The following is a 22,122-nucleotide window of genomic DNA, read 5'->3' as shown; positions in this document are numbered from 1 at the left end:
CCCCATCCCTCGCCGCCTTGGCCCGGCCCCAGCTCCCTTCTGCCGTCCGCCCCGCGTCCTCCTCTAACCTCGGGTCTGGACGGCGGAGCAGTGGGGCCGGGAAAGTTTGAGTCACGGTGGGGGGAGCGGAGGAGGCGGGCCCGTGACCCTGAACGGGGTGGGCTCTAGGACCCGCCTCGGGCTCCCAGCAGGGGGACCCCGCCGCAAACACAGGTCCCGCGCGCACCGGCCGCGGCGCGACGGAGCGAGGGGCCGGCTGCAGCGCTCGTCGGGTGGCCGCTGGGTGCACCAGGGCGGTCGCGCTCCCCAGGACCCGCGAGCCTCCACCGCGGCAGCCGCGGCCCCTCGACCGCGCTCAGCATGAGGCCCCGGGCGCCGCTCCTGCGGCTGCTGCTGGCGGTCTCCGCGGCCACGGCGGCGGTGGTCGGCGAGCCCGGGACGGCGCTGCCCCTTACCACGGGGGGCGCCACCCTGGCCATCGTCTTCGACGTCACCGGCTCCATGTGGGACGACCTGATGCAGGTGATGGACGGCGCCTCGCGCATTCTGGAGCACAGCCTGAGCCGCGGCAGCCGCGTCATCGCCAACTACGCGCTGGTGCCCTTCCACGACCCAGGTAGCGCCCCCCGCGCCCCCGGCCTGGCGCCCTGGCGCCGTGCGCTCACCCGCCCGCCCTGCGCCCGGGGCGCACTGAACGCCCGCGGCTTGCACTGCGGCCCGGCAGGGGCGCCTTCTCCACACGTCCGCTCCGCACCTAGGGCAGGCCTCGCAGACGCTGCGTCCTCTCCCAGCCCCCTACCCGCAACCCGCAACCCGAACCTGATCTCCCCTTCTCCCGCGCCTCCCCGCCCGCGTGGTCGGGTGGGTGATGCAGAGGCGCGCGCACTACCTTCAAAAGCCGCGCTGTGAGGCTGTGCGGCTTCAGCAAATAACCTTCCTCCCGGCGCATCACAGGGTGAGAACCACCTCCCAGGCTCGCTGAGATGTTGAACTGGGGCCTTGGTGTCCAGGGCCTGGCCCGCGCGCGCCTCCGCTGGATTTGCCCTGTGGTAGTTCTTAGACTTGGCTCCATCGTGGGATTCGGGGGCCAAACGCTGCATATTGCCCCTCACCTGTTCTCGAGAGAAAAGCAGCAGCCAAGTGGCATCCACCTACCCCTCACTGCCAGCACCCCCCTACCCCCACGTCACCCTCTCTCCCCTGCGGGCAGCACCTCGCCCCTACCTTTCAGCTCAGGGTTAAGGCCATGCCCTTGAAAGGCTCCTGGGAGACCCCGCTGTGGGCAGTTTCAAGGCAAACAGCTGGGGAGCTGTGCGCTCAGACTCCCAACCTAGGAAGTGGCAGGACTGCTCGTTCTCCAACATTTTTGGTGAAAAACTTCAGACTTACAGTAACATAGGGAGAAAAAGAAATACATGAACACCTGTCTGCCCACCACTCAGATCCCAAGATTAATTTTACACAGTTTTGCCGTATCTCTCCATTAGGCACCTCCCTATTCAGAAGCATAGCTTTCTAAAGCCAAAAACTAAACTAAAAATAGCAGAGTTTTTTTGCAGAATTGTACTACAAAGTGTTCTTGTTAGGAGGAAATGCACCCAAGTCTGGATGAGCTAGGAAGCCCTGTTAGAAGCCCTGTTTTCCTTGATTAATCACAGCATCATTAGAGATTTTTGAAAAGCCAGGTAAGGGAGGGTGTGACATAATCTCTTACAGCCCTCAGGCTGAGTGTGGAGTCCCTCCGCATCCTGGAGCTCTGGGCTCTGTAAAGCTCTGCAGCTCACAGCCCAGAAGCCAGGGGTCTAGAAAGATTTCTGGGAACAGCAGAAGCTTGGCTCCCACCTGGAAGTCAGCTCAGCAAGGTTAGGGGAATTGTGACATCATGGGGTGTGCGGTGTGTTCTGGGGGCTTCAGCTCAAACAGCTCATCCTCTGTCCCCCTAAATTTCTCATTCCCTTTCTGGGTCATTTTTGTACTTCCAAAGATAATGCATTGAAAGGGCTTAGCGACCATTTAATCCACCCTTACTCTTACAATTGGAGAGACTAAGGCTCTGGACACAGACAGGACGTCCCCAAAGCCACCTGCCAGGCTGGCATAATTTCTGATTGATGCAGTGAACATGAGTTTGAGCAGACTCAGGGAGATGGTGAAGGGCAGGGAAGCCTGGTGTGCTGCAGTTCCATGCGGTCACAAGGAGTTGGACATGACTGAATGATTGAACAACAATAACCCATATTTGTCTCTAAAATGCTTGCTCCACTGGCGGGCAGGAGAGCAGCCTGTTGGAAGTGGATACAGTGTCCTGGGCTCCATAGTGTCTTCACCGTCCCCTGTCTGGCCATCGTCTTCTTGAAGCCCTCGTTCCACCCCCAAGCTCTCCTCTCTGGATGCTGAGTGCATGCGTGACCCTCTAACCTTCACTCCATCTTCTGCAAAGCAAAAAAATCCCATCCCCCTTTCCCATCTCTGCTTCCCAAACCATGCTCCCTACAGACACCCCAGGTCCAGTGGAGGGGGAACCTCAGTGTTTATTGAGCCCTTGCTGTATGCACAGTCTTGTGAAGCTCTCAGTGTGAAGCAGGCAGGGTTCACGCCAAGGAGCCAGCAGCCTGCTGATGACAAGATGGGCAGAGGGTAGCAGGTATCCCTCCTGATGGCTCCTGATTGTTGGTTAGTGTGGGAGGGGACTCATCAAAGGCTCTCTGAGGAAGCAGCATTGGAGCAGGACCTGAGGAAGACGAAGGGAAATTGACCTGCTGGGGGATGCTAGGTGCCAGGGATGCAGAGGGATGGAGGTCTTCCTAAACACATGGAGCTCGCTGAGTGGTGGTTGACATGCTGGGGCAGGTGTCTGTGGATGTGGAGCCTGGGTGCAGGAGAGGTGAGATGGGGCAGCCGGGAGAGGTGAGATTGGTCCAGGCTGTTGTTAGTGAAAGGTAGGGTCTGGTTGCTTGCTGCTCAAAAGCCAATGAACAGGCTGGGTTGGTGGAAAGGAAGGTTTGCTTTATTTCAGATGCTGGCAACTGGGTGGGGGAGGGTGGACGTCCGTCCAGAGGTCGACACCCCTCCACCCCCAACCACCACGGACAGTCACTGGGGAAGAGCTTTTGTAGACGGAGGGAGGGGCTGCATGCAGAAAGAGCACAGTCGGCTCTGACAGTCATCTTAAAACTGGTCATCGGTGGTCTGACCAGCATCATCTTGGTTGTTTTGGGTACGGTTAATCTTCAGTTCCAGGGTTGGTCTGTTGCCATTTCTTGGAGGCACATTCTCAGAATTGGGGCAGCTTGAGTCATGGCTACAGACTGGTCATCATGTAGTTAACTTCTCCACCTGGTGGGGGTTTCAATATCTACAAGACAGCTCCCAGGATATGGCTCAGAAAATTATCTAGAGACTTTGAGAAGGAACCAAAGGTCTCCGACTATCCTTGATGAGCACATTATTATTATTCGGTCTCCTTTGACTGGTTCCCCTTATTTCTGCATATCCACACTTCTCTGATTAAACTTATTCTTTGACTAACCTTTTTCCACAGAAAAAAGGCAGGCAGAGGACATGGGCGGGGGTGGGGGGGCAAGGACCATAGTGTCCTGCTCCATTGCACTATGACCGTGGAACTGAGGACTCTTAGATCTCCTTTTATGGGCTTTGAGCAGACACTGAGTGTTTCTGAGCAAGGATTGGAGCTGGGGTTTAGGTTAGGCTGTGTCTTTTGACTCGGCCAGTGGAATTCCCTTTGGTGGAAGTGGGGCTGAGAGATTGGGGTTATAGCTGACAGTTCCCTGCTAGCTCAAACGGTAAAGAATCTACCTGCAATGTGGGAGACCTGGGTTTGATCCCTGGGTTGGGAAGATTCCCTTGGAGAAGGGAATGGCTACCCACTCCAGTATTCTGGCCTGGAGGATTCCATGGACAGAGGAGCTTGATAGGCTACAGCCCACGGGGTTGCAAAGAGTCAGAAGCGACTGAGTGACTTTCACTCACTCACTCACTCACTCACTCAGGTCCCAGGGCTGTGTACTGGGAGGGTCTTCCTGAAGGAAACCTCTACATTAAACCCCAGAGACCACACTTTGCGAGGCAAGTTTCAAGTGGTTCTGGGTGGCACATGCTTCAAGATAAACCAGAACCTATGCTTTGGAAATGTTTTTTTTTTTCATGAAAAAAAAAAAAAAAAGATATGTTCCCAAATGGCAGAGTTAGACTTTTGCTAATGGTTTTCTTTTGGCTGAAATTTAGGTTGTTTTCAGTTTTTCTCTATTAAAATGTCGTAAAAAGCACTCTGGTGTGTAAATCTTTGTCTGCATCTTTGATTGGTTTTTTCATTGGATTAAAGTTTTGGAAGCAGAATTCCTAGGTCATTATATAAACATACTCGGGGGTGGTGGTGAGGAGCACGGGAAACTCTTCAAATTGTTTTCCAAAATGTTTTGGAAGTTTAAACTTCTACCAGAAGCATCCGAGGGGACCGTTTTAGAGCAGCTACCCTCAACCGTAGTATGCTGTGTGTGTTCAGATGCTCAGTCTTGTCTGACTCTTTGCAACCCGATGGGCTGTAACCTGCCAGGCTCCTCTGTCCATGGGATTTTCCAGGCAAGAATACTGGAGTGGGTTGCCATTTCCTTCTCCAGGGAATCTTCATGACCCAGGGATCAAACCCTTGTCTCCAGCATTGGCAGGCAGGTTCTTTGCCGCTGAGCCACTGAGGAAGCCTGGACAGCTAATAAACTGGAAAGGGGCATTGTATTTTTGTTTTTTTTGTGTGTGTTCAGTCGCATCTGACTCTTTTTGGCCCCATGGACTGTAGCCCGCCAGGCTCCTCGCTTCATTAAATTTTCTAAGCAAGAACACTAGAGTGGGTTGCCATTTCCTGTTTCAGGGGATCTTCCAAACCCCGAGACTGAACCCAAGTCTCTTGTATTCCTCCACTGACAGGCAGATTCCTCACCTCTAGTGCCACCTGGCAATCCCCCAGCCCTAGGGATTAGGATAATAATATTCCACCTCCCCTTAATTCTAAAGATGGAGAATGATCTCTACTGATTTCAATTGCTAGTGAGTTTCAGTAAGTTCTCAAGTGTTCACTAGATTTCTTGTGTGTGTGTGTGTGTGTGTGTGTGAATTTCTTCTTTTGTAAATTTTCATTTCCTTTACTCATTTTTCCGTTTGAGATTTTTAGTGGTCTTCTTATTAGTCAGTATGAAGACTTTATATTGATGATGTTATTGCTTTTTGTTGTATGGTTTTGTATGTTGTCGCATTTTTCCTGATTGTTCACCTTTTAATGTTTGTGGTTTGTTCTAGGTTTTTTCATTTGTTCTCTTTTTTTCTCTTTATGTTTACTTTTTAAACCTGGGATTAAAACAAACAAACAAACCGGCATATGGTATGAAAAAATACCTTGATGTGATTCTTCTAGAACAAGATAATGGTTAGGGTACATTGTGTCAGATATTCCCCTCTTTTTCATTCATTTGGATCCTGTCTTTATCCAAAATTACTTTATATCAATTATTTATCTTTCCATTCTGTCCTGTTGTATGACAGTTCTTGTGCCAGGGGGACACTGCATTCATTATTTGGGTTCATAGTGGGGCAAATCCTTCCTCCTATTCTCTAAAAAAAATTTACCCCCAGCCTTATTGAAATGCAATTGACACATGATATTGTGTTAGTTTAAAATGCCCAGTGTATTGATTGGGTACATTTGTATATTGCAAAATGATAACCACCGTAGCATCGGCTAATGCTTCCAACTTGTCACATAATTGCCATTTCTTTTTTGTGGTGAGAACTTTTGTGCTCTACTTTCTTGGCAATATTCAAGTACATGATACAATATTATTAGTGATAATTACTATGTTCTGCATTCAATTCCCAGAATTGAATTGGGAATTCATCTCATAACTGGAAGTTTGTACCCTTTGACTAACATCTCCTTATTTCTGCTACTCCCTGACTCCTGGAAACCACTTTTCTCTGTTTCTATGAATTTTGGTGGTTTTTTTTTTTTTTTAGATTCTCTATATAAGTGAGATCATACAGTATTTATCTTTCTCTATCTGACTCATTTCACTTAGCATGATGCCCTCAAGGTCCATCCAAGTTGTCCCAAACAGCAAGATTTCTTTCTTTCTTGTGGTCAAATAATTTTCTGTTGTGTGTGTATGCTGTATCATCTTTATCCATTCACAGCTGACCACTTTAATTTCTCTATTTTTTTTGCCACAGTGTGCAGAAGGATCTTAGTTCCCTGACCAGGGATGAAACCAGTGACCCCTGCAGGGGGAGCGCAGAGTCTTAAACCAGTAGACCACCAAGGAAGTCCCTGCAGCTTAAAATTTTTAATGAACTTTACATTTTAGAACAGTTTTAAATTTACAGAATTATTGCAGAGATAGTACAACAGTTCCCACATACCCAACATCCAATTGTTTCTGTTATTACCATCTTCCATTATGATGGTGCATTTATCTCAACTGATGCTGGGAAAAAGTGAGGGCAGGAGGAGAAGGGGACAACAGAGGATGAGATGGTTGGATGGCATCACTGACTCAATGGACATGAGTTTGAGTAACCTCTGGGAGTTGGTGATGGACAGGGAAGCCTGGTGTGCTGCAGTCCATGGGGTCACAAAGAGTCGGACACGACTGAGTGACTGAACTGAACAACCCGATATTGAAACATGATTGCTAACTGCAGTCCATTCTTTATTCGGATTCCCTCAAATCTCCCCTAGTCTGTCTCAGGATGCCATCCAGGACCATGTGTTACGTGTGCCTGCCATGCGCCTTAGGCTTCTTGGTTGTGATGCTTTCTCAGCCTTTGTTTTTGATGCCCTTGACAGCTTTGTTGCGTATTGCCCAGGTGTTTTGTCCCTCCGTCGTGATTTGCCGGGTGTTTTCCTCCAGTTAGAGGGGGTAATGGGAGGAAGATCAGAAAGGAACAAGGCTGTTCTCGTCGCATCATGTCAAGGGCACATGCTATCAGTGAGACTTATCACTGCTGACGCGGGCCTCGATCACCTGGCTGAGGTTGTCGGATGTCTTCATGGAAGCTTACTCTTTTCTTTCTCCCTTTCTGTTCTCTCCTCTTTGAAAGAAAGTCACTACATGCAGCCCACACTTAAGTAGGGAGTTGTAACCAACCTCCATGAATGTGGAGTGTTTACAAAAACTGTTTGGAAATCTTCTGCACGAGAGAGTGGAGTCCTCTCCATTTATTTGTTTATTCGATTGTTTGTATGTATCAGTATGGACTCATTGTTTTATTCTTTGGGTTGTAATCCAATACTGCTGCGTTTATTTTGTTGCTCAAGTTTATTTTGTTGCTCAAGTTTTTCCAACTTTAATCATCAGAAGCACTTTCATTTGGCCTGTGTGTACCTTTGACATACACTTACTGTTGTGAGCTATTTTTAAAAAATTTTTCTTACTTTCTTACTTCCTGGCACTACAAGCTATTCCAGGCTCATATATTTCCTGCCCCAGTTCTAGAATTAGCAGTTTCTCCAAGGAACCCTGGTTCTGTTTATTAAAAGATGGTATTCGATGCCAGCATTAGACACCACTGCTTCCCAGGTGGAACAGTGGTAAAGAATTCGCCTGCCAGTGCAGGAGACACAGGAGATGTAGGTTCGACCGCTGGGTTGGGGAAATTCCCTGGAGTAGAAAATGGCAACCCACTCCAGTGTTCTTGCCTGGAGAATTCCATGGGCAGAGGAGCCTGGCAGGCTACAGTCCACGGGGTCATAAAGAGCTGGACACGACTGAACACATCTCTCGCTTCTCTGAGCGCGAGGTGTCCTTGTTGCTACTGGGTTGTCACTGTTACTGTATCTTTAGCCGACAAAGCAGGAGATACATGTTGTATATGTAACTTCTGTATGTACCTACAACTATTTCTGGATTTACCATTTGTCTCTAGATTAAGCTGAACGAGTTCATTCTGCAGCCTCCAACTCTCTTTCATTACCACGTGGATCCCGCTAACCTCCTGCTCTTGCTTATCCATAACCTCCCGCGCTGACAGTGACTGCTCTGGCTCTCTTCATCCGCCACCCACCGTCACTGACATAACTGTTCGGTGTCAGTGCAGCTTTATGGTGGTTTTAGCATAGCTAACTTGCACCCCATGGAAAACAACTTTATTAACAAGAGGACCGTTCTTTTGCCTTTCGTCTTGTAGATGCAACTCATTTCCAGAGTTACTTGGCCCAGGACCTTCTTCATGTTCCTTTTTGTTCATCCTCATTTTAAAAATATTCTTGAACATGATTCTTTTCAGAAGAAAAGTAGAAAAACTTAGTCAACTTCCCCCCAAAATTTCCTGCTGTGATTTTGCTCAGAACTGTGTTAAATATTGATTGATTTGGGGAAGAATTATCGTTAAAATTTTTTTAATTTTTTCCATGTAGGAGTGCCGTGTGTGTGTTGTGTTAGGTCGCTCAGTTGAGTCTGACTCTTTGTGACTCCATGGACTGTAGCCCGCCAGGCTCCTCTGTCCATGGGATTTCCCAGGCAAGAGTGCTGGAGCTGATTGCTATTTCCTTCTCCAGGGGACCTTCCCACCCAGGGATTAAGCCCAGGACTCTTGTGTCTCCTGCACAGGCAGGTGGATTCTTCACCTCTGCTCCATCATGTTTCTTTCTTTTTTTGTATATTTATTTCCTTTATTGAAAACTTGTAGTTTTTTTCCCTTATAGGTTCCACCCATTTCTTTTTAAGATCATCTGTAAATATTCGGGGTTTTGTATGACTATTTTGACCAGGACTTTTTTTCATTACATATTTTGTAAATGAGTATTGCTAGTATGTTGGAAAGCAATTTATTTTCATATATTTATTTTGTTTCCAACTTTCTTACTAAAGGGTTTTTAAAAGACTAGCTCTAATTTTTTTTGAGGGAGTAATGTCTTGAGTTGTCTAGGTTGACAACCACACCCTGTTCAAATTATAATATTGTTTCCTTTTTTCCAATCAAAATTTTCACTCATTTGGAATGTTTTATAGTATTTAGCAGCTAGAGCTTTCAGAACAGTGTTAAGGAATAGTGATGGCTGAAGTGGGTCTTGTCTTTATTGTATTCTTTCTTGTTGGCTCTTGATTTGAAGTTTTCTTCATCAGATGGAGGAAGATACTTTCATTCTTAATTTACCAAGGGTAGAAAAAACACCCCCCAAACAAATAAGCCCCAGTGGCTCAGCGGGTAAAGAATCTGTCTGCAGTGGACGAGACATAGGACATGTGGGTTTGATCCCTGGGTTGGGAAGATTCCCTGGAGGAGGAAACGGCAACCACTCTGGTGTTCTTACCTGAAAAATTCCATGGACAGAGGAGCCTGGTGGGCTACAGTTCAAAGGGTCGAAAAGAGTCAAATACAGCTGAGCACCGAACTGAAATCTGACAAACAAAAAAAGCCAAATGAGGGTGGGTGCTCAATATTAGCCAGTGACTTTCTGCCTTTGCTGAGATGTTTGTGAGCTCTTTCGCCTGTTGACCTCTTGGTGTGATTCTTTCCTTCTTAACCATTTCCACATTCCTTGCTTAATAATCCACCATGACCAGGCAAGGATTATTCTTTGGTATACAGCTGGATTCTATTTGCCAGTGTCTTGTTTGGGACTTCTCCACTCATTTCAATATGTGTGATCAGTAAGTGATATTTTTTCTTTGTGCTCTTTGTCAAATTTTGACATCAAGGCTTAGCTCTTTCAGTAAATAACTAAAATTATTGTTTCCTCAAAAAATTACAAATTTAACATATGCTTGTTAAATGTTCTAATAACACTACTCTCAAGAAATGTAAACACTTTTAATATTTTGTGTGCTTCCAGACTCTCTGCGTGTGTTTCCAGACTCTCTGCGTGTGTGTGTGTCGTTCACTTGCATACATATGTACACTTCATTTTTTTATTACATAAAAATAGGATGATATTATGCATACTGTTTTGCAAACTGATTTTCTGCCCCACATAATATATCGTGGGTATCTTTTCATGTTAGGAAATAATAATCCACACCATTGTTTTCCTGACTACAGAAGCTGTTACAGGAAGGATCTTAATTTTTTAAATAAATTATTTTTAAATTGGGGTATAGTTGCTTTACATGCTGTGTTAGTTTCCGCTGCACAATGAAGTGAATAGGCTATAAATATACGTATATCCTCTCCCTTTTAGACCTCCCTCCCACACCCATTCCCCCGTGCCACCCCTCCAGGTCACCACAGGGCACCAAGCTGAGCCCCTTGCTCTCTGCAGGAGGCCCCAGCAGCTACCTGTTTTATACCTGGCAGTGCGCCTATGTCGGTCCCAGTCTTCCAGTTCATCCCCCCCTCCTCCCCCAACTGTGTCCACATGGAGAGATCTTCATGTATCTTCTCTTGACTTATCCAGCCATTCTCATATTGTGGAAAATAGGTTGTTTTGAGTTTCTTTACAATACACACGCACATTTGCAAAAGCATAGCTATTGGATAGATTCTCAGAACTGCAATCGCCATTGTTAAAGCATGTGAGCATTTTTAACTTTAATAGATATCAGCACACTGTCCTCCAAAAGTGCTGTACCATCTTGCCCTCTTACCTAGAGAGTATGACACTGCTTTTCCCAGCCTTGTTGGCATCCAGGGACATTACTCTTCCTGCTTTTGCTAATCCAATAGGTGAGAAGTGGTGACCTGTTTTAATTTGCATATGTTTGATTGAGGGTGAGTTTGAGCATCTTCTCTGGGTCACCAGGTGTCCTGCCAGCTTTCCGCAGGGAAGAGGTGGTTTTAGCTGGTCAGCAGCCAGGATTCTTGTCATTGTTTAGTCGCTCAGTCATGTCTGACTCTTTTGCAACCCCATGGACTATAGCCCACCAGCCTCCTCTCTGTCCGTGGGATTTCCCAGGCAAGAATACTGGAGTGGGTTGCCAATTCTTTCTCCAGGGGATCTTCCCGACCCAGGGATCAAACCTGTGTCTCCTGCACTGGCAGGTGGGTTCTTTACCACTGAGCCACTGGGGCAGGAGCCAGGATGCAGGCAGGCAAAGTGAGCGTGTTCAGTAGGCAGAACTGCCCATGAGGTGGGCTGACTTGGCTTCTTGCCGCATGCTCTAATGTGTTTGTGTATATGTGTGTGTGTGTGTACCAGTATATACTGTCATCCTGGAGTGACACTGCTGTTAACAAACTGCCCATCACGAAACAGATAAATCAGTCTTTGCTCTGAGCAGAAAATCCAGCCCTCTGACCTGTCCCCCGGTGTGTCTCTCCTTCGACAGGCTTGTCCTTGTCACTGAGGGTGTCTCATCAAAGTGCCATGTCCCTGCCTGAGCTTTCCAGCATGACTGTGCCAGGGCAGGGGTGTGGGGAGAGGAGCAGGCTGGGCATGCCTCTGGGAGGAGGAGCAGGAGGATGGGGACGCAGTGAGTCTGAGAGTGGGGAGGCTGCCTGCCTGGCAGGCCTGGGGTGGCTGAGTGCATTCGGTCCACCCGATCCCCAGGGACCCCTGACAGACTCACAATTCACTGGCTCCATATGTGATTCCCAGGGGATTGCCCAGGAAGGATGGGTCAGGCAGGATGCCAGTTTGGGCTGTGGCACCTTCAGTCAGTCCCGCCAGGCCCCCAGAGAAGGGCCCAAGTCCATTAACCACTGGGTGGTCCCTGTAACAAAGAGGCCTGGGCTGCTCTGAGAGGTGGGGAGACAGGAGTGACCTTTGAGTTGAGATGGGGAAGGGCTGGGTATGGGCACGGTGGTGGCGGTTTAGTCACCAAGTCATGTCTGGCTCTTTGTGACCCCAAGGACTATAGCCCGCCAGGCTCCTCTGTCCATGGGATTTCCCAAGCAAGAATACTGAAGTGCGTTGTCATTTCCTTCTCCAGGGGATCTTCCCGACCCAGAGGTCAAACCTGGGTCTCCTGCCTTGCAGGCAGATTCTTTACCAACTGAGCCACCAGGGAAGCCCTGGGTGTAGGTGGCAGGGGAAGGGGGGTCCATGCAGAACCAGGGGTAGCACAGTGGGCAGAGGGAACAGCACAAACGATGGCTCTGAGGCTGGCAGGAGTGTAGATCCAAACATCTCCCTGAAGACGGGGGGACTGGCAGATGTGGACGCTCAAGGCAGAGCCTGAATCCATCATGTGATCAGGGCCCCAGGTGGCTCTCAGGAGACACGGATTCTAGATTCCTGGATGCCAAGGAGGAAGTCGAGGAAGGTTCTGAGGTTCTGGGGCTTCTTTAGCTCTTTGGACAGAACCACAGTTGCTTCCTGCCCTGCCTCGTCTGCCTTCGGCAGTGTCTTCAAGGGAGTCCATTCAGCCAGCCCCAGGCTCAGGAACTGTTGTAATCCTAGCAGGCCAGACGTCCTTTTCTCTGCCTTTTAGACATGGAAGGACTGAGTCCCGGGGAGGGGACACAATTTGCCCACCGTGGTGGCAGATGGTGGGACCCTGCGTGGAGCCGTTGCAGTTGGAGGAGGGGCCGTGTGCACACCCAGAGTGACCCCAGGATCTAAGTGCTGCTTTCGAGGAGGGGGGAAGCATCCCTGCAGCTTCCTCTCTGTAAGACCTTGGGCAGTTTGCTTTACCCACCTAAGCCCTTGAATTCTCATCTATAAAATAGAGATAATAAATAGGAAGCTATAGGTTGCAATATGATTTTTTTTCTGAGCAAATGTATATTAAGTGCCTAGGACAGAATCGGGTGCTTAATAAATATCAAAACAATGGTAGCTGTCCTTATCATCATTGTCACCATCATTCTGGGATTCAGTATAGCCAGTTATGTGGCTTTGGAGCTAATTATGTGGATTGGGACATTATTCTAGATGGAATTCTAGACATTATTCTAGAAGGACTTGGGGAAGAGTCCTGGACGTGAGGTCTTTCTGAGATTGGACCTCTGGTGTCTGACTGTGGCCTTGACCATTGGGAGGCACACAGTGGGTGAGGGGCTGGACCATCCATCACCCATGTGAAGGGCTGGGTGATTCTTCTTGTGTGTGATCCTCATGTCCCAGAGGCTCCACACCTTCCTCTTGTCGAGTGGAAAAAACTTCCCTATAGAGAGACGGTTCCGGGCCAGGCTTCTGGGGCTTGCATGCTCCAGGACAGCACAAGAGCCAAGGTCATGGGTTTAATCATCCCTGGGGCCGGCAAGCCCTGCTCAGAGAGACTGCATGCCACATCTGCCCAGCTGTTTGGCAACTGCCCACCTCCAGTCACGAACCTCGCTCCCCCTCCAGGAACAGGAATGAGGGGCTGGGGAACGAGTGTCAAGTGTCTGCAGCTTCATGCGTGGTTGAGAGCTTGGATCTGGGGTTGGACAGATCCAGGTTTGAATCCCATCTCTGCAACTTCCTCATTGTAAGATCTTGGGAAGTTTGCTTTCTCTTCCTAGCCCTTGAGTTCTCATCTATAAAACAGAGATAATAAATAGGAGGCTATAGGTGGCTATATGTTTTTTTTTCTGCAAATGTATATTCAGTGCCTAGAACAGAATCAGGTGCTTAATAAATATCAAAACAATGGTAGCTCTCCTTATCATCATTGTCGCCATCATTCCAGGAGACGGTATAGCCAATTATGTGGATTGGGACATCATTCTAGACGGAACATGGTCCTCACAGAATTCTTGTCCTTCCTAGAACCTCAAAATGTGACCTTTTTTGGAAACAGGGTAATTGAAGATGTAATTAGTCAGGATGAAGTCATGCAGAAGTAGAGTGAGCCCTTAATCCAATGTGACTGATGTCCTTATAAGGAGAGAAGAGGCACAGGGAGGCGGCTCTGCAACAATGGAGGCAGGATTGGAGTGATGCTGTGTCTGCAAGTCAGGGAGCACCAAGGACTGCTGGGACCAGGAGAGGTGAAGAGGAAGACAGCATGGGGCAGAGTCTCCTCGAGAGCCTTCAGAGAAAGCATGGGCTGCTGACACCTTGTTGTTGGACTTCTAGTCTCCAGGAATGTGGAAGAACACACTTCTGTTGTTTAAAGTCACCAAGTTTGTGATCTTTTACTGTATTAATAGTGACCTCAGGTAACTGGTGGGGCTGCCCCAGTGGCTCAGATGGTAAAGAATCCACCTGCAATGCAGGAGACCTGGGTTCGATACCTGGATTGGGAAGATCCCCTGAAGAAGGGAATGGCAACCCACTCCAGTATTCTTGCCTAGAGAATCCCATGGATGGAGGAACCTGGTGGGCTACAATCCACGGGGTTGCAAAGAGTCGGAAACGATTGAGCAACTAATACTTTCACTCTCAGGAAACTAGTACAGATATTAACTACCACTTACGAGTTGTATGACCTTCATCAAGGTCTTGGCATCCTCAATTCTAACAGGGAACTGAGCTAAACTCTGTGAGATAATAAGTGCCCAATGCATTGAAACTGCTGCTAGGCTCATCACCCACTTCTGTCTCCACCACCGCCACCACCACCACACCATCCTCAGTGTCATCAGTATCAGCATTACCATCAACGTCGTCACCACCATCATCACCAGCATCACCAGCATCACCAGCATCAGCAGCAACAGCAGCACTGCCACCATCATCCACATCAAATCATGCTGGGAAGGGCTTTTCATCCAGAGCCAACCCTGCCTGGACCACGTGAGGGAAGGAGATGGACAGGGGCTTAAGCAAGCCCTCTCGGTGGGCAAACTCACATGGAGACATGCCAGGTATCCTGCCCTGTCCTGGTACCTCACTGTGTCCTGCTGAAAGGCATGTCTTGAAATAACCACCCTGCTGAAAGCACCGTGTCCTGGAAGCTTAGGGATGGTGAGTGATGATGTTCCAGCAAGTGTCAGGAATGAAAAATAAAGCCATGGACCAGCATCAAAGAAAGACAAGAAGGCATCCATCTCTGTCTCACTGCCTGGAGCTGTGGATGGATGGGTGGGCGGGAGGACAATCAGACAGCAAGGGGGACAGGTGGAAAGAAGGCCTTCGTGCCCCCATCCCTGTCTGGGCATCTTGATAGCTGGTCCAGCCCTGGAATGATGGGACTGGTCAGTAACAGTCAGTGCCGGGAGGTGGCTTGGGGATTGTCTGTTCAGTGCAAGAAGGCGATCAGACTAGTTTCGTGCATCAGTGTGTCTGTGAATGCAAGTGTGCTCTCCCCCAAGGGCCTTCTTTGTTCAGAACGTAGGGCAGAGCTTTTAAAATGCCCTGTCCTCCACCTCCAGAGGAACGAGACACGCTTTTGTCCATCTGGCCAGCTCTCCCTTAATATTGCCAACTCCCCTGCATGCCCTGAATAACCACCTTTGGTTTCCTGCCTCGTTTTGGATCTGTTTCTCTGAGTGGTGGGCAGCGAGCGGCATGCCGTGATGGAGGGCCTGGGGATCAGACAGGCTTCACATCCAGCAAATAATTGCTGAGTGTTGACTGTATACCTGGCATTGTGCTGGGCATAGGATAGAAAGATAAATGAAACTTAGGTCCTGACTTGACGCTGCTCAAACAGTATGCTCTAACAGGATTTGTTATGAGTAAATAAAGATTATTCATTCACTCCTTTGGACAGTATTTCTTAAGCACTCACCATGGGCCAGACACTGAGGTTGGCAGGAGTCTACGATGATGAACAAGAGAAGGGGCCACGGTTGGCATGACGTAGTCAATCAGTTCTTCTGCCAGATCTTCCCACCTGACCTTGAAGGACTCCTTTCCCCTCTCTGGCCTCAGTTTCGCCGTCTTTTTAAAGCTGGGGTCTTTGGATCTCTTCATCCTCAACGTTGTTATGTTTGGCACATAGGTTGGTGGTCAAATCAGTTTTCCCCAAGCCCATTTCTTTTTTAAAAATTTATTTTATTGAAGTATGGTTGCTTTATGATGTTAAGTTCGGCTGTACAACAAAGCAATTCAGTTATACATATTATATATCCTTTTCCATTATGGTTTAGCACAGAGTGCTGAATATAGTTCCCTGTGCCATACAGTAGGACCTGTTGCTTATCCATCACATTTGCTAATCCCATACTTCCAATCCACCCCTGCGTCCTGCAGCCCCTCCCCCTCTCACAAGCCCGTTCTGTGTCTGTGAGTCTGTTCTCTGTGTCTGTGAGTCTGTTCCTGTTCCATAGCTGAGCTCATCTGGGTCATAGTGTAGATGCTACATAGCAGTGAGATATGGTATTTGTCTTTCTCTTTCTGACCTCCTTCACCCGGTATGATGATCTGTCTGTCCATCCATGTTGCTGCAAATGGTATGGTTTCCTTCTTCTTTATGGCTGAATAGTGTTCCGCTGGGTATACAGACCACATTTTCTTTCTCTGCTCCTCCGTCAGTGGAGATTTAGGTTGTTCCTGTATCTTGGCTGTTGTGAATAGTTACATAGGGGTCCAAGCCCAGTCTTGAAGGAGACAGGATGGCGGAGGTTGAGGTAGGCCAGATAATGCCCCTCAGATACCCACAGAGCTTGTACATCTATTCCTTGTCATGGCAAAAGGGACTTTGTAGAAGTGGCTAAGTTAGGAATCCTGAGATGGGGAGATGACCCTGGATTGTGTAGCTGGGCCCGTTGTAATCACAAGGGTCCTTCTAAGAGGGAGGCAGGAGGATCAGAATAAGTGAAGGAGATGTCATGACGGAGCAGAAGGAGAGGAAGCTATTTTAAGATGCGACATTACTGGCTTTGAAGATGGAGGGCAAAGACCGTGATCCAAGGAATGCAGGAAGTTTCCAAAAGGAAACAGATTCTCCCCTAGAGGCTCGGGAAGGAACCCGGCCCTGCCAGCACCTTGATGTCAGGACTCCTGGCCTCCAGAAATGAACGTGTGGTGTTTCAAGACACCGAGTCTGTAGTCTTTTGTTACGGCAATAAGAGAAAACTAACACAGCGTCCGTAAAGTCCTTTCCAGGGATCTCCAGCCCAGGGGGTCCTCCAGGGCTCCTGAAATTTCCTGTGTCTTGTGTTTGCCATACAATCCCTGGCTGAGACACCCAGAGGTTAGATGAGGTGGTTCCTGTTGGGGAATATTGCTGAGGGGTGTGGGGGAGTTGGGATTGGGCAATTCCCCAAAGAATTTTCTTTCCTCTCCGTACAGAATATCTCAGAACAGCCTAGATGGAAAGTCAGACTTTAGACTGTAGGTCTGGCATTCTCCCCACCTTCCACTACAGGGCTGCCTATTTTGGTTTTCTCCACCCAGTAAAGTTGTTTAAAAAAAAAAACAAACACAACTGAAAAAAAAAAAAAAAGAAAAATGAGGGGAAATCCCAGAGGAAGCTGATGACCTACACTTTAACTTAACAAGTAGAACCATGGAGAGGATCAACTCCCTTTGACTAGTATTATCCTTCCAAGAAACTTCAATACTTTGGCCACCTATTGTGAAGAACTGACTCACTGGAAAAGACCCCAATGCTGGGCAAGATTGAAGGCAGGAGAAGGGGACGACAGAGGATGAGATGGTTGGATGGCATCATTGACTCAATGGACATGAGTTTAAGTAAACTCTGGGAGTTGGTGATGGACAGGGAAGCCTGGCGTGCTACAGTCCATGGGGTTGCAAAGAATCAGACACGACTGAGCAACTGAACTGAACTGATCCTTTCATGGAAGAAAGAGCGACCCTTAGCTCCCCAAGAAGGAAACAGATGGACTGCAGAAGAAAGGGCCGTCCTTCCAACTGGAGCACGTTTACGATAACCCTGTTTCTCCTGTTGCTGTGAATGGGAGGGAATGCGATCAGCCTAGCACTGGTCCAGCCTTGGGAACTGTCAGGTAGCCTGAGAGATTCCCTCTGATAGATTGCGATGGAGGGGGCAGGGCCTCCCAGATTCAGAACCAGGCACTCGGGCTTCCCTGGCGGCCCAATGGTTAAGACCCGGTGCTCCCAGTGCAGGGGCCCAGCTTTGATCCCTAGTCAGGGAACTGCAGCCATGTAGCAACTGAAATCCTGTCCTGCAACTAAGACCTGGTAGAGCCAAATAAAATAAGACTATATATATCACATTTTGAAAAAAGAACTGGGCACTGCAGAGGCTTCTCTTGGTTTCCAGGCAAGGAGCAGTTGCCGATGATTCCTGAACAGGGATGATATGAGCAAAACTGGCCATGAAGTTGGCTCCTCTGGCCTTGACAATAGATGGATCAGAGGCAGGAATGTCTGGGGATAAGGAGGACAGTGATGGGGTTACTGAATTTGTATCCAGAGTCTTTACAAATGCCCTTCCCTTTGGCCCAGAGTCTGCTTATGGGAGTGTATCCCAAGGAAATGATGGAACTAGTGCTTAAATGTGATGAAGATAAAGATGTTCTTAATAATGTTGTTCATTATGAAAATTGGAAACATAACAACATGGGCAAGTCTTATCCAAAGGAAATAGTTTATAGCCATTAAAAATGACTTTGAACGGTGTATTTGACCTTCGGGAGAGATGCTTACAAGTATGTTGTTCACTGAAAGAAATCAAGTTAAAAAGAGTATGTTATTTATACGTAAACAGAACTTTTGCTACAAGTAATATGCGTTTGTATAAGATTTACAAATATGCGCAAACATTTTGAAAGTTATGTGTAAAAATAAGAGTAATGATTTCTGGTTGGTAGAATTCCCTTCTTTTTCTGCATGTCACGAATTTCTATGTACAGTTCCATAGGAAGCAGTTGTCAAGAGCTCAGATTCTGGAGTTGTACAGGCCTAAGCTAATATTCAATCCTGAAGGAAATCAACTCTGAATATTCACTGGAAGGACTGATGCTGAAGCTGAAGCTGCAATACTTTGGCCACCTCATGGGAAGAGTCAACTCTTTGGAAAAGACCTTGATGCTGGGAAAGAGTGAAGGCTAAAGGATAAGGGGGCGTGACAAAGGATGAGATGGTTAGACAGCCTCTCTGACTCAATGGACATGAATTTGAGCAAACTCCTAGAGATAGTGAAGGACAGGGAAGCCTGGTGTGCTGCAGTCCATGGCGTCGCAAAGAGTTGGACGTGACTTGTGGTTGAACACTAACGACAAAACTAACGTTCTAGGTCTGCTGCTTACTGGTTTTGTGTCTATGGGCAAGTTACTTAGCTTCTCTGGGCTTTCATTTCTCCTCTGTAATATGTGGGTAAGAGTTGGCTTTGCCAGATGTGAGGGAGGATTCAGTGAGCTAATAATGTACAGGCAACATCTCAGCATATGGGCTGATACATAATAAGTGCTTAGGAAATGTCAGTATCGTTAATGTCATGTATTTTTAAATGAATGTCTGAAAGTGAAAGTGTTAGTTGCTCAGTTGTGTCCAGCTCCTTATGACCCCATGGACTATAGCCCGCTAAGCTCTTCTGTACATGGGATTCTCCAGGCAAAAATACTGGAGTGGGTAGCCATTTCCTTCACCAGGAGATCTTCCCAACCCAGGGATTGAAGCTGGATCTCCTGCATTGCAGGCAGATTCTTTACCGTCTGAGCCACCAGGAGAATCCCTGGTTAAGCAACAAGGTCCTACTGTATAGCACAGATAGCTGTATTTAATATCCTATGATACACCCGGGTTGGGAAGATCCCCTGGAAGAAGGCATGGCAACCCACTCCAATGTGCTTGCCTGGAGAATCCCCATGGACAGAGGAGCCTGGCAGGCTGTAGTCGATGGGATTGCAAAGAGTCGGACACAACTGAGCAACCAAGCGCACTAAGTGCTTGATACACCATAATGGGAAAGAATATGAAAAAGAATACATATATGTAACTGAGTCACTATGCTGTTCAGCAGAAATTAACACAGCATTGTAAATCAGCTACACATCAATAAAATTTAAAGAAAAGAAAAGGAAGATCAAAGAATCGCATGTTCAGCTCATCAGGGCCAACTCCCAGTTGCTGAGCTTTTGGTTCTGAGCCAAGCATGGTGCTTCCCTGCCTGGCTTCACTGGATTCTCACAATGATGGTTCTCAGCTAGGAGAAACACCTCGTTTTACAGATGGGGAAACTGAGGCTTGGAACTGTGCAGTAAGCTCTGAGAAGCCCTATGGTAGGAGAATGGTGGAGCCAAAATTTCAACCAGATCTGTCTGAGGTCAAGTGAGAGTCGCTCAGTCATGTCTGACTTTGCAACCCCATGGGCTGATTTTCTGGCTTTGCGACCCCAGGGGCTGTACAGTCCATAGAATTCTCTAGGCCCAGAACACTGGAGTGGGTAGTCTTTCCCTTCTCCAGGGGATCTTCCCGACCCAGGAATCGAACCCGGGTCTCCTGCATCGCAGGTGATTTTTTACCGACTGAGCTAGCAGAGAAGCCTGTCTGAGGTCAAAGGCCAAGGTTTTGGCTGAATTAGTCACTGCAGAGTTCAGGAGGGAGGTGGTGGGGAAGACTTGGTAAAGGCCAGAGCAGGCACAGAAGGAGGTGTTGGACATGGTGAGTAAATATACAGCAGAGAGGCAGGAGCCAGCGGGTAGAAGTGTGGTATAAATATATATATATATATATGCAGCCCAATATATATATTCAGCCAAATAATATATATATATATTTACTCAGCCATAAAAAGAATGAAGTCATGTCATTTGCAGCAACATGGGTGGGCCTAAGAGATTATCAGACTAAGTGAAGAAAGTCAGACGAGTACCATGTGAAATCACTTATATGTGGAATCAAAATACAACACAAATGAACATATATCTGTGAAACAGAGACAAACTCCCAGATGCAGAGACCAGACTTGCGGTCGCAGAAGAAAAGCTGGTGTCCAGACTCTTCCCTGATAACTGTGGATGAATGCCGGATGATTCCACGTGCTTCATTTTCTAAGAAGTAAGGTCGGTTGACGAGTTGCCAAGTACAGGAATATTTTTTAGAGAGTGCTTGGAATTTAGAATTCTTGAACTAAAAATGGTCCGTTACTAGAATTCACCAGGAACTCAGACGAACTATTTCCTAAAGAAATCAGCTGTCCACATCAGCTTGCAGGACCCCCACTGTGCACATATCCACACGGTGAGTTGGAATTCTGTCTCTGTTCTCTGTACACTGGTCGCCTTATGTTAGCTGTGGCTTTCAGTGACTTCTCTTTAATAAAAGACTTTTTATTAGGGAAAATTTCAAGTATATACAAAGTAAGCAGAATAGTGTAATGAATCCCTGTGTCTCATGTGGCTCAGCGGTAAAGAACCCACCTTCAGTGCAGGAGACACAGGAGGCCTGGGCTCGATCCCTAGGTTGGGAAGATCCCGTGGAAAAGGAAATGGCACCCCACTCTAATATTCTTGCCTGAAAAATTCCATGGACTGAGGAGCCTGGAGGGCTGCAGTCTGTGGGGTCACGAAGTGTCTGACACGATGGAGCACACACACGTGGATATATCCCCATCCCCCAGCATCACCAAATACCCTGAAAACCTGCCATTCCTTTTCCTGTATAGCTCCTTCCCCACTCCACTCCATCACTCCACGATGATCACTTTTTATGGTTCTTTTTTTGAATGAGGTAAAATTTACAAACCTTGAAGTACTGCAAATCTTTGCTTTACATTTTTGACAACTGCTTACACCCGGGGAACCCACGTTCCCATCACAATATAGAACACTTCTGCCTTCCCCGACAGTTCTTTTGATCTCCCTATCCCCTAGACAACCCCTGGTCTGACTTATTTCAGCTTTGATTAATTCTGCCAGTTCCAGAGCCGTCTATAAATGGAACCACATAGTAGACACGCTCCTGTGGCTGTCTTCTTTCGTGCAGTACTGTATCTGCGAGGTTCATCCATCTGGTTGCCTGTATTGGTAGCTTCTTCTGTTTTCTGGCTGAGTGGTATTTGATTACATGAATGTACCGCGGTTTGTTTATTCATTCACCAGCTGATGGACAGCTGGCTTGTCTCCAGTGCTGGGCTATTGTGAATACAGCTGCTATGAATATTTGAGTACAATTCTTTTTTTTTTAATTTTTAATCAGAGTATAGTTGTTTTAAAATGTCATGTTAGTTTCTGCCTGTGTGACTGCTAAGTCACTTCAATTGTGTCTGACTCTTTGTAACCCTATATGACGTAGCCCAACAGGCTCCTCTGTCCATGGGATTCTCCTGGCAAGAATACTGGAGTGGGTTGCCATTTCCTTCTCCCGGGGATCTTCCCCACCCAGGGACTGAACCCGAGTCTCCCCATGTCTCCAGCATTGCAGGCGGATTCTTT

At 47.6% G+C, this 22,122-nt stretch overlaps 1 protein-coding gene across 7 annotated transcripts in view; it reads left to right on the top strand.

The window, feature by feature from the left end:
• Positions 1-203: 203 nt before the first annotated feature.
• HMCN2 (hemicentin 2) overlaps positions 204-22,122 on the top strand; it is a 172,512-nt gene continuing 150,593 nt past the window's right edge. For all 7 annotated transcript variants that reach the window (XM_027966283.2, XM_042245526.1, XM_042245524.1 and 4 more), the window contains exon 1: positions 204-616. In XM_027966283.2, coding sequence (XP_027822084.2) covers positions 361-616 — 256 coding nt within the window. In that variant the 5' untranslated portion in view covers positions 204-360. The remainder of the gene's footprint in view (positions 617-22,122) is intronic.

Source organism: Ovis aries, chromosome 3 (assembly GCF_016772045.2).
Source record: "Ovis aries strain OAR_USU_Benz2616 breed Rambouillet chromosome 3, ARS-UI_Ramb_v3.0, whole genome shotgun sequence".
Taxonomy (NCBI): Eukaryota; Metazoa; Chordata; class Mammalia; order Artiodactyla; family Bovidae; genus Ovis; species Ovis aries.
This window is presented reverse-complemented; position numbering and strand designations above follow the sequence as displayed.